Source organism: Podarcis melisellensis (genome assembly GCF_964234715.1).
Source record: "Podarcis melisellensis genome assembly, chromosome: 4".
Classification (NCBI taxonomy): Eukaryota; Metazoa; Chordata; class Lepidosauria; order Squamata; family Lacertidae; genus Podarcis; species Podarcis melisellensis.
In genome coordinates, this window is record NC_138531.1 from 40959628 (window position 1) to 40973192 (window position 13565).

The 13565-nt window shown below is 40.5% G+C and overlaps 1 protein-coding gene across 4 annotated transcripts in view; it reads right to left on the minus strand.

Annotated features, from left to right (window-relative positions):
* SH3KBP1 (SH3 domain containing kinase binding protein 1) overlaps positions 1 to 13565 on the minus strand; it is a 139761-nt gene that overhangs the window by 45483 nt on the left and 80713 nt on the right. For all 4 annotated transcript variants that reach the window (XM_081909203.1, XM_081909205.1, XM_081909204.1 and 1 more), the window contains one exon: positions 6031 to 6227. In XM_081909203.1, coding sequence (XP_081765329.1) covers positions 6031 to 6227 — 197 coding nt within the window. The remainder of the gene's footprint in view (positions 1 to 6030; positions 6228 to 13565) is intronic.

A 13565-nucleotide genomic window follows, 5' to 3' on the forward strand; every position in this document is an offset into this window, starting at 1 on the left:
TTATTTTGGAAGTGGACCTGCTTCCCTATCCTTTCTTTTTCTTTCCTTTTAAATAATGAAATACAGTGGTACCTCGAGTTACATACGCTTCAGGGTACAGACTCCGCTAATCCAGAAATAGTACCTCGGGTTAAGAACTTTGCTTCAGGATGAGAACAGAAATCGTGCTCTGGTGGCGCAGCGGCAGCAGCGGGAGACCCCATTAGCTAAAGTGGTGCTTCAGGTTAAGAACAGTTTCAGATTAAGAATGGACCTTCGGAATACATTAAGTACTTAACCCGAGGTACCACTGTAAGCACATGAAACTCTATGCCTTCCATAGAGACAGTACAAGTTAACTGAATAACACTATTAAAGACAGTTTTAAAAAAATCACACTAAAATGAGAATATCATAAAACATCTGTGTACATTTACTGATCAAAGGGGGGGGGGGGAGAAGAGGCAGCCAGAGAGTTCCAGGACAAGTTCTGCCTCTGTAGAGGAGCCACTTATTTTAATATGTTACTTATTACTTCACAAACACAGATGGAGCTGCTTTCAGTGAAAAGTCTCTCACTTCTAACACATCATTTTTAAGCCATGATACAGGCAAAGGCTCTTGTTGCCAAACATCTGTGCTCTACATTACACGACTTAGAATACAGTTGCAGAAATAAACGAAGAAGAGCTTTTTAAAAAATAAGAAAGACATACCTCTTCTCCCATTGTGAAGTAAAGCTGCCTTTCTAGAGATTATAGTAAGCGTTCAAGAGCAGCAAGAGGAGTCCTCCCACTTCCTTGGAAGTGCTGAGCTCACTAAGTCTGGGAGGCCAAGCCTAAAACTGAGTCACACTTTAAGGCCAATGTGAGCTATGAGGAAACAAAGCTTACATTTGTTTACTTGACAGGAAACCTGGAACTTCTTGCAGTTTGCTTCTTACGAGGCAGTGGTTTTCTCTCCTTTCCAGAGAGAGAAAAACAAATATAAAAACCCTGGGCTTCTTCTGACAACACATACAGAGAAGCAGAACAGACAGCATGAGGAATGGAGGGTATAATTTTCAGAACTAAAGATAAAGTACTTTTTAAATAAGGCATCCAGAAATGAATCCAGAGAAGAATACCTTATTTTAATTTTATAAAATGTTATTTTTAAAAAAATGATCAAATGTCTTTGTTCCTGAGAATGTTTTTGTACTGGGGCCGGGGAGCATGATTTCTATGAAGAGCGACTGAAAGGAACAAGGAAGTGCATTATAAATGTTAATTAAATTATATTGTATACTAGATGATAGATGTGGCTTCTGTAGTGCTACTATAGGAGAAAACATGGAAATACCAAGGTATGCATAATGCACTAAAGGTAAATGTTAGGAGACCAAACTGGTGAAGAATAATACCCCGATTGAAAACAGACCATGTTTAAATGCATGCAATAACAATTTGATCAGTGCTGCCAATCATGTTTACTTATGCCCTAGGAAGGGGAACACTGAACATTTAATCAACAGAAATAATTACAACCCTGGACTAATTTGTCACACAGACATCCATCTGCTCAGCTGAAACTATGCAGTGGAACAGGTTCAGATTTGACTCACACAAGGCAAGAAGCCACCCACACTGAGTCACCAAGCCCAGTTTCCGAAACGATGAGTTTCAGTTCAGGCAACTGATGGAATACACCATTTGGAAACAACTAAAGTCTAGCCTTCTAGTTTTCCAGTAGCTTGTTCTTAAAAATAACTGTACTACATTTTCAGGACTCCAAATGCTCCATTGGATAAATTGCCAGCCTTGGATTAGATATATCCTGTGAAAGCCTGTAGCTTCCCACTCCAGCACCAACCCAGTAGAATAGCTCACTTACACTATGGGGCTGTCTTACTTCTTTCTTTCAGCTGCCAGCACTTATTGTCACCTAGGGCAAGGACTGTAGGACTCCCACTGTCACACTGTAATCTACTGGGGAGGAGGGAGTCCAGACAAATTCAGAGTCTGATAATTTCAGCCCATCATCCTTCCTGTGCTCCAAGGCACTTTAAAACAGCAGCATAGCCCAAAGGTCAAAACAACATGGGGGGAAACAAACAGAAATCAGAAACCAGTACAGCCCAGAAACTCATTTTAGAAATTTATTTGGAAAAGTGGGAGAAACATTGAGTAGCTATCACCAAAACAAAAACACAACACTAAACCAGAAGGTTGGTCTCTCTCATCCGTGGGCAACATCCAATCCATGCAAGTGCTGACAGTCAGTTGACCATCAGGACCTCGGTGTACAGCGTTGTGCAAGCCCCAACGGTCAGATGATCTTTGCAGCTGGCAAGCTGCACAGCACTGTGCAAGATCTGATTGTCGGGGCTTCTGTGCACAGTGCTATGCAAAAATGGGCCACCTGATATCATTGTGATGTGACTGACAGGTGGGTGGCCCTACCCACCTGTCAAACAAGGCTCAAGGGGGTGTGGAGGAGATAAAGATCTGGCCTGCTGGCTGGATCTAATTCCCATCCCTGGTCGGTGTACTTATACATTAGGCAAACTATCATGCTGAAACATACTCTTATGATGCCCTCTGCTGTTGGCAACCTCTGGAGTTGGTTGAAGGATGATGGATGGAGAAATAAAGTGTGTGTGTGTGTGTGTGTGTGTGAGAGAGAGAGAGAGAGAGAGAGAGAGAGAGAGAGAGAGAGATCCACTTGGACTAGATGATCCTTGAATCTATGAAGAAAACTAGAGCAGTACAGTCTGATTCTCATCCTGCTTTTTCTCTTGCACATTAACCTTTCTATGTAGGAAAACCAATCATGGGCTCTTATTGTGGCGGATCCTCTGACCTCTACAGTGACACATACCTACATTTGAACTCAAATGAATGTTGGAGGGAGAAGGTGCTGAACAAAGTCATTTTCTGATAAAACACTCTACTTTAAAATAATTGCTCAATGGATAAGATTGGTTTTCCTAGCTGCTATTCTTGTAAAATAACGGTTAAGATAGAGGAACTGATAAAGTAAATCAGAAGCAACTGTATTATCTACTGTTTTAATCCTAGTACTCACGTTTTCCAAGAGCATTTTTCATCTAAATTTGTGGTCTTTGAGCAGGAGCAGTAGTACATGTGCCACAACTGCTTGTCAATTTTCACCCCTGAAATTTCTGTCATCTCAAACACAGATTTTTTGAAATGGGGGGGGATGTCTTCTGAAGTAGTCCAGCACATCAATTTCAATGAAATAGACATATTTTCATAACATCTGGTCCTTGACTCTTGTAAAGTGAGCAGCGTCATGGATAGCAGACTGCAGTTATTGTTTCAAGAATCTGTTTTTCTCTATAAACTAAGATGGGGAATTGTTATGGTGTTGAATCTCATAGCAGTTCAAGTGGCACCCTTTCTTTTATCAGACATCACACCCTACTTTACTATCCATTTCCACTGACACGTAATGCTAAATAGAGCTTGTGAACCCCACTCATGTGATCATATACTAAATGAGAATGACTGCACACACATATTCAGGTGTTTGTTTAAATTAAAAACCAAATCTCAACTGAGTTATACCTGATATTCTTTAGACAGTGAAGACAAATATTTGTAAAACTTACTGCTGCACTAACAATTGTACAGTGTTCCTTTGCAATAATCTACTACTTCTCCAAACCTCTGGTCTAAAAGTAGTTTCACAACATGAGCTGGTTTGCAAAATCAGCTTTGCACAAGAGGGTATAATGATCTCTTAGAAAAGGAAATTCTTGGAAGAGTTGTTTGCTTTCCAAGACTCATCTTCATCTAAGGAACATGAACAGGATTCTGTTTGTATAGTTAGACTGTTATAAGTAGAAAAGAGAACATTTATTGAGAGTGCAGTTTTCATGTCGGGAAGGGAAAATATACCTCACTTTAAAGCTATTATTCATCATGTAATTCTATCGTATAGAAATCAATTTTATTGACCTTTTCTTAAGATGTGTGCAAGCAGAAGTGAAATGCCTACTGTTAGAAAATCCCATAAACTCTAGACAGCACCAAGTAGCCATTAAGAGCATATGAAATTTCAGGAGTGATATGAATATGATAAAAAAATCAATTTGCTGCAAAAAGAGATTTTGCAAGCCAAGTGGCCCTTAAGTGCATTTGAAGGAGTGGTAGGAACCTAACAATCAATTTGCTGTGAGAAAAAGGGATTTTGAAAGAAAAGTGAACCTTAGGAACTAATACAGATGGTTTGTGCTCTAGCTAAACTATGGTTTAGTGCTGCACGGATGAGGCCCAAGGAGCCCAAGGAAAGGACTGCTGGGTTTGTGTGCTTCTTTCCTTGTTACAGAGAAGGAGGATTTCAGTTGAGTTTAGTTTCAATTTTTACAAATATTGGCTAATATTGGCTGTTGGATGGGAGGAATGGAGCACAATCATGTGGTAGGGGGCGTGAGAGTATATTAAACCAGTTATTGGAGGCTGTGGTCAAAGGAACAGTTAGATCCAGATAAGATGAAAGTGAAGTTGGTGAAGAATGAAAATAGATTATGTAACAAAATGGTTGGTCTCCCATGTCACATTAAACAATAGTTTAGTGGATCATGCTTAAGTTGCAATGAGCATGAGTAAAGCCTCAGGTCAAGAGCTCCCACCTTCCTGTGAGCCCAGAAGGACGTCTGCAGTATTAGTTTTGGTTTCAAACAATCAAGGCTCACTGTTTTTTTAGCAACCTCAGACAGTGATTTAAAACAAATTCTTCTGAGTGAAAGAAGCTAGTATCAAAACCCACGATGTGAAGTTAGCTCATTCAGAAACTGACCAGACTACATACACACATATGTAAACCTTATAAATAGATTTTTAGCACACCTACAGATTTATTTCTTTAAAACACACACACACACACACACACACACACACACACTCATCAGCATGCTTTTAATCTCATTCCCACACAGCAAATGGATTAAGTACACTCTACCCACAAGCCTATCAATTGAAGTGTATGACTCTCAGGCAGGATAATTGTATTTCTTTCTTTTTTTAAGAGCGAGACCATTTAGCTAGTGTTAGTTAATCCTTAGATTGAAACCAGCACTTCCACATAACTATGTAGTTAAAACATCAATGACCTGAAGAGTCGCTCAGACTGATCATCTAGTTGCCAATGCAAAACTACCATACTATTAAGAAATAATCAATTATTAATTTATATACCACCTACATGCCAAAATGGCTTCTAAGTATTTTACAACTATAAATCAATACATGGTTAAACAATAATGATTCCACTCAATACCAGAACATCCTTGATTAAAATATACACTAAAACAAGTGATTAAAAAGCATGACAATTAAAACCGTTTTAAAATGAAAAAGTCAGTTAACAAAATCAGAAATTCAGTTCAGGGAAATGCTTGCCTAAATAAAAAATTATCAGGCTGTGGCAAAACTAACCATGTTTCATCAGCTGACTGTAGAGCCCTGGCTGGGTCCAGTTATTTAGGGCTTTGTACGTAAGTAGCAGAACCTTAAAATTGGTTAAATAAAGAACCACTTTACAAATTTCACTTTACATAATAGAGAACTATGGTAAGATTGAGCAGCACAACCTGTTCATATTGCATTATATGTACCATAACTTGGAACATCCAGAGCAATGATAAGTTTATAGAATACACTTTGGAAGGAAAGATTCCACAGGCCGATCACTGGTACTCATTTATGGAACTCACCATAGCTGCAGCTTGGTGGGGAAAAAATGTACAAAACCACATTGAAGACAGTGTAACTGAACAGAATTACCATATCCCATAATAATATTAGTATAATGTTAAAGTAGATATTGAAAGCTTGTTCTCTTAGCTATAGTTAGTGAGGCCAGGAGTGCATGAAGGAATGAATCACTGGTGTGATGTATCTTTCTTATAGGCAATGGCAATGATCACATCAGTTAACCAATGTTCATTTTCTTGACCTTGGCAGAGCAGAGGACAAACCCAACAGCCAAACTTGGGAGGGGGAAACCAAGCAGGTCCACACATAAGAATTAAGTTAGAAACTGTACCTTGTCGACTGGAAGAAAGTCATTATCTACTTCTATTGACCTTGGACGTAGCTTTATAGGTTTGTCCTTAAAAATGTCTCCAAAGCCAACCCCTTTGACCTTTTTGGGTTGGATTGTTGCTGCTCCATTAGCTCCTTCTGATTTCGTGCTGCTTGAATCACCACCGTCACTTTCTGAGCCGGTAGCATCTCTCAAACCTACAAGAGGGAAAGTCAAAAACGAAAATTGTGGCTTAAGATTTTCAAAAAGTGAAGGTAAGCGAAGCAACACTCATGCAGCAGCAGATAAGCCTTTACAGTGGAACGGGCTTCCATCCTTGGAGGTTTTTAAGCAGTGGTTGGATGGCCATCTCTCATGAATGCTTTAGTTGAGATTCCTGCATCTGAAGGATTGGATTAGATGATCCTTGTGGTGCCTTCCAACTCTATAGTTCTATGATTCTAATTTCCTATATTAGGAATTAGAAAAATCTTATTGTCGCAGTAGAACTGAATGTAGAACAATCAGCGTCTGGTTTATTAAGGTTATTAGCAGTGCTTTTTTCTGGGGGGAACACAGGGGTAAGCATACCCCTAAACATTTTGTAAATCTACGTTTGGCCTCATTGAGGGGCAGCATTTCAATATGAGTAGGAAAATGCGAGCACCCCTAAACATTTTTTTAGAAATAAAGCACTGGTTATTAGCATTATGGAGAACATATGAGGATAAACAGGTATCCACCATTTAAAAATAAACAAATTCAAATTTAAACTATACTTCCACATCTGTTGCAATGCTGAAATACAAGGATTCTTTGCTGTTTTTGATCTTGACCAAGTGCAAAATTAAGTTCTTAGGTACTCCCAGTTGGAATACCACCAGTATTTCTGATAGCTTAAATTGGAGCCCTGCTGGAATAATTTGCAGCTTTTCAATGACAGGTCCAATGAGATTTGCATGCCTGAAAAGAGACTTCCAAAATTCTGTCTGATACAGCGGTTACATAATTTATCTAAATGGTCCCATAACCTAGCAGTGTTGGTTCAGCTTCATGGCTTCTTGGCCACTTAAACTGGTATTTAAAAACAGTGTGTGATGTATTTACTTGTCCCTTCTGGCCATTGCCAGGATGGCTTCATGCAAGGATGTGAAAGATATCTAGCAGCCAGAAAAGATTGCATTTAAAATGTTCTCAATTAATTCCTTTTGTAACTTGATATGGAAGGCATCATAATATTATGATTTATGTAAAGCCAGATGAAGCTGTTAGGCAATTAGGTGATGAAGCAAGTGTGTGTGATAAGGTGGGTTTACTGAATCGGTAAAAAAAGCAAAACGAAATGAGCTCCTCTTCTCCTTTGGATAAAGTGGGGAGAGGCCTTTGACAAATAAGCGGTATTTCTTACCTGCTTTTCCAACAGTGGTCTTCAAGATGCCTTAGGCTGCAATCCTAACCCCACTTTCCTGGGAGTAAGCCCCATTGAATTCAACAGGACTTACTTCTGAGTAGACGTGGTTAGGATTGCACTGTAAGACACAAAGGTAAAGGTACCTCTGACCATTAGGTCCAGTTGTGAACGACTCTGGGGTTGCATGCTCATCTCGCTGTATAGGCTGAGGGAGCCAGCGTTTTTTCCGCAGACAGCTTCCGGGTCATGTGGCCAGCATGATTAAGCCGCTTCTGGCGAAACAGAGCAGCGCACGGAAACACCATTTACCTTCCCGCCAGAGTGGTACCTATTTATCTACTTGCACTTTGACGTGCTTTTGAATTGATAGGTGGGCAGGAGCTGGGACCGAACAATGGGAGCTCACCCCGTCACGGGGATTCGAACCGCCAACCTTCTGATATGCAAGCCCTAGGCTCTGTGGTTTAGACCACAACGCCACCCGCGTCCCTGCTAGACACAAAGTTTTTTTTTTTTTAATAATTTTTATTAAGGTTTTCCAAATTAAAACAAATAAAATCCAATTCATAAACTTTTTCCAATATCCAGGACTTCCCCTCCCCACCCCCTCTTGTGTTCCAAATCTTCCAAAAAAGCAATAATATTCAACAAATTCTTATTCCCAAAATACACTCATCATCAATAACTCAATTTATCCAAATTTCCATCCCCTAAGGTCGACCTATTCCCTTCCACGAGTTCCCCCCTTTCAAATATAGTACAGATGAAAATAGAATAAAAACAAACAATAATTTTACAACCTTTGGATTCCAAATTTCCCTCCCCTCTTTCCCTGTTGCGTTCCTCCTATCCCTCCACTTCTAATGTCTTCCTGATGAACCCACATTTCACTAAACCCACATCCCTCTGGTTCTTTACCGGTCTTTTTTTTTTTTAAATTACAGATGTCCAATCATAGAAGGAGTCTATCAAAGGGGGCCCATTTCTTCTATCCAGATTTTTATATCCAGGAGTATAAACTCCAATTTTATATCCATAAGCTTGTCAAATCTGGATATCCCAAATGTTCCCACTCCAGTTCTGTCCAGTTCTTGTTGTTTCCTTGTTCTTGTCAATCACTCTCCTCCTTTTTACTTCCCTGTTCCCTCACAGAAATGTTCTTTTTCCAAAGGCTTCTAGTGTCTCTACAGAGGCTTGTTATTCAGGAGCAAAACATTACATCATGTTCCTTTCATTTTTCAACAGATTAATCCATTGTTTCCAGTAAAGTGTAAGCCTCTGTAGACAAAATAATGTTCCATTTCTGCAGTTTCCCAGGAGATTAAAAGTTCTATCCAACTGTTCAAGTTTCCCGTCGAAAACACATGCAATGTCCCTCAGCTCCTCTAGGTGGATTACAATAACAAAGTTCCCTTCCAGATCACATCCGCCAGTCCAAATAACTTATAAATCCTTATTTGAAACAATTTATCTCCAATTTATAACAAATGTAACCGGCAAAGTCCTCATAACAAAGTCTCAATTTCATTCTTCCGTTTTGACAGCTCTTTGACAGCTGTCAAAACCTCCGTTATTCTTCTCCAGGCATTTTCACAAATCGCTCCAGGGATTCCGGGGGGGTTGCTTTTTAATACGAATTCCACTTTTCTCCTCCAGCTCAATCTTATAAATTTCCCTCGCGAAGTTGCTAGTTCGGCAAGATAAGGTTCCTCTCGATCTTAGTTATCCAGTCCTTTGTTTTGGCTCTTCTACAATTTGGGGGGGGGGCTGACTTCCTTTTTTCCACCTCCCCCGTTCGCTCCAAATTCTAAAAATTTATCCCTCTTTTTAGTCCATATTCCAATTACTCACGGGTTCTTCTTTTAGGTCCAAATTTTCAATAGAAGAAGTCAGTGCTCTCCGCCGGATGGCATGCGGCTGCGCTCGGCAGGGATAGCAGAGGACTCAAAGCACCACGCTCCTCCCCGGCACCCGATCCGTAGCCTTTAAAAAGGCTCCTTCACGAATCGAGAGGGCGCTGACGGTGCCAGCCGAGTCTCCATGTCCACGGCCTCCGTGGCCGTGGTTTTTAAGGGTCCCCGCATCGCCGGTGCGGTAGGACCCAGCCCCTGCCGAGCAGGCTCCCTCCGGAGCTCGGAGGGAGCCCGCCATTCGGCGATGGCGCCGACCCGGAAGTCCCTGCTAGACACAAAGTTAGAGGAATGTAAAACAGCACAGCTTGTCTCTAATGTTACACATGCCCAAGTGGCCTCAACTAGAAGTCCAGAATATAGTGTTGTCGGTCCCATGCTATGGCACATGAATCAAGCAGCAAATCGACAGACATCCTTGCTTTTGACTTTCAAAAGAGGTTTCAAAATCATGCCGACAGGATTTTGAAGCTATTTAATTTTTATTAATGTCACCTTAATGACAATCTTTATTTTATTTTTTTAAAATGGTGCTTCACGTTTTAACATTGTACACAACACTGTTATTTTATCACACAGTGGTATGATACATACACGTACACACACCAGCAACTGTAAACAGGTTACAACCACATCACTATATATCCTATCAAAAGCTGGGGAGAATAGGGCAGTTTTCATATGCTGCCTAAAGGGTAGTATGGCTGACACAAGGTGAATATGCTTGAACAGGGCAATCTATAACTAAGGTATGACCACAACAAAAGCCCCCAGCCTTTGGTGGCCATGTCAGCTCTAAGAACCATCTGGTGCAGAGTCTCAGGGCCACCTGGCTAGAACAAATGGGTATACACAGGTGAAGTTTCTTCACACTGAGCATCATCAGGATTACCTGACTTCATACTGCTTGTACTTACTGCTGCTACTGGATCCAGAAGAAGATCCAAGAAATTAATTCAGAACACTTGTGTAATGAAAATTGAGGGGGAGAGGGGAGATGAGAAAATTAATTGAATGCCGAGGTTCTTACCATACCAATCTTATTCAGATGATACTTGTAGTCAATCCATATATATGTGACCTTTTAAGTGTATGACTCACATCAAGCCAGTTACGCAATCAAAATGATATATTATTTAAGGAAGAAAAAGAAAGCTAAATAGTACTTAATCAAATATGCAATCAAATACTCTGTGTAACCTGATCATTGCCAAAACATTTAATTACATTCCTCTCTAGCTGAGACAATCTTGTTTCAAAGGCACATATCCACACCCCTGTGCAGGAATAAAATAAATCAAAGACAGACAACTTGTTTTACTCTACTATCCTCATTGAGAAAGGCTATTCTGTTTATATTAGAGGGTAAACTTGTTTCTCCTTCAAAGCACTCAGTATCTTCAGAGAGAATGGATATTTTATTGCTATGGTTGCATGCCAACTTTTCCTCTGTGCAAGCAAACTCAAGATGTATCTGATCATTCTATTTTGCTCCTAAAGGTTGCTTGTCACTAACAAATATTCAGTTTTTGTACTGGCTAACTTAGACAACACTGGTTTACCTGTGTCACACTCTAGCCATGTTAGCACAACATGTTAAACCAGTTTCTTGGAACAAGAAGAATGGGAGAAAGAGAGTGTCCTCCTTCATAGCTGGGAATTTAGAATCTTCCACATTCATTATGTTGAAGCACAGCTTTCCACGTCATCTGGAGTCAGAACTGTGGTTAATCATGACTATGACTTATGAAAGGCAAACATCTGAGCCAGGCAACTATTTCTGTCTAATCTGATCCTAGCAGCCAAGGAGGAAAAGTTATAAAGCTAAGATACAAATAGGCATTGTCTTGGGGTATCACTCCTGGAGGGAGAAGGGAAGCGTGAGAAAGGAAACAGTGAATTTTACTTCTTTCCTCTTTACTGCATATTTATGTTTTATGCAGACCACCAATCCAGTGCTATCTTCTCTAACTGATAGTTCTACAAGATCTCAAAGAGGAATCTATGGCATCACCTGCTACCTGATCTTTTTAGCAGGTAATTTCAGAGACTGAACCTGGGAACATTTGCATGCAAACTATTTGCTCCATCACTACCTATTTTCTCTTCCCTAAAGTTTTCTCTTCAAGATAAGGAACACACAAGGAATGAGTGAAAAAAGAGCAACAAAAGTGTAAGCAACTTACTTGCTGTGAGAGAGAAAGGATTAGTTTACATGTTCAAACCAACATTATCTACCTTTGCTGACAAAGTGTCTCAGGGCCTCGATGACGACAAAGTGTAACAAGCACATTATTCAACTCAATCCCCCATCTCTAATAAATCACAAGCTCCCAAGTCAAGAAAGCCAATAAATATGAGATATGCAGACAGAAAGCTAGGGTATTGTAGAGTGACAGGTGTACAACTATCTTCCTGTTAGGCAGCAGTTATGGGGGGGGGGGAGATGTGCTTGGTGCAATGACCTCCTGGAACCCAGGAATTAAATTTGTTCCCCTAAGGTGATCTAGGGTACAGAAGCTGAGAAAAAGATACTGATTGGTGGGCAAGACCTCCAGAGATGTGACAGAAATGCATCAGTCTCAGTGTGACAACTTTTCAGGTAAGAAAGGCATCACTCTGAAAAACAAGGAAATGGTCACCTGAAGGGATCAATTCCTTGGAGAGTGAACAGGTACTGTGTCCTGCTGAGGACACCCTTCTGGGGAGCAGAGGACTCCCAGTCATGGGAAATTTGATTATTATGTACACCAGGCTTCCTCAACCTCAGCCCTCTGGATGTTTTGAGACTATAATCCCCATCATCCCTGACCACTGGTCCTGCTAGCTAGGGATCATGGGAGTTGTAGGCCAAAAACATCTGGAAGGCTGAGGCTGAGGAAGCCTGATGTACACAAACAGCTGGGTGTGGGATGGGTGTGCTTACCTGCAGTAAATTACCTGCCTAGTGTTAAAATATGTGACGTATAATCTAGATAGGCTGTGTAGATAGTGCTGGGGATGTGTGAGTTGGTACAAATTATATGGGGAACTGCAGCATCAGAATTAGGGTGGTGTGGGCGGTTCCTATGTACAGAGTGCCAAGCCGAGGGGCACTTAACAACCACAACCACAAAAACAACACTATATTTATACGAGTACCTCCTGAGAAGATCCATAAAAGCAACTGTACCGGAAGGAATTCTTGTGACAGTAAGAAATATTTTGTGGGGGCACCAAATTATCAAAGTCTGCACCCTGGGGGAAAGTAGTTGTGCAGGCCTGGAAGCCAAATTTAAGTTGCTAGATACAGGATTAAAGGCAGGACTTCCAAGGTAGCTTTCTCAGAAACGCTACGTGTTCTACAATCAGGGCCCAGTAGAAAGGTAGAGATAGCTGGAGAGGTACAGATATAGCAGGTGTAACAGAAACCTGGTGGAATGCAAAAAACATTTCCTAATAATATTCATGTACACAGGGAAGAAATGATGTGGTGCAGCTGTGGCAGCAAAACAGGACACCTTCATCTGCCCCACCTGCAATAAAACATGTCTCTCCAAAACAGATGCTGTAGCTTTCCAACTTGACTCTCCAACTTTGACTTTACCATGAAGGAGCCCTCCTCCATTGTCTCCCAAGACATACCAATGCCAACAACATGTATTTTTTTCAGGCATATTTTTTTCAACAAATGCAATTTTATTGTCCAAGTTTTTTGCCAATTCCTTTCTAGTATATATGGTATATATAGCACACCAATTCTCATTTAAGACAAACAAACCTTAACTTCTTAGGCACTGGCAACAAATCATGCAGGATAAAGAGGAATGAGCAGTCCCCTGCATCATGGAACATCATGCATTAAGCAGTGCAAAATGAATGCTGGAGCCCTCAGCATGGCTGCAAGTCTATCACTATGGACGCAACTATCAACATGGATGCTTTTGCCATCTTTGTAACTAAGGATTATTGTAAGATTTCATTTCCTATTCCTGTCCTTTACATTATTTACTTGCTTTAATTTTTCTGTGCACTTACAGATGTCTATTGCTTACTTCACAGCGGTTACAGTCTAACAATGTGAAAAGCTTTTTGATATTCAATTAGCTTCAATGGGAAGAGAACGTAGCATGTGTTCAGGGCAATGTTTACCTGAAATCTGAGACAGCATAAAAAGCAGAATACCAAGAGGCCAGACTAATGCTGGAACTACGCATTTCGCAGAGACCAATCTGTCAAATGGCTGCAGTAGAGCG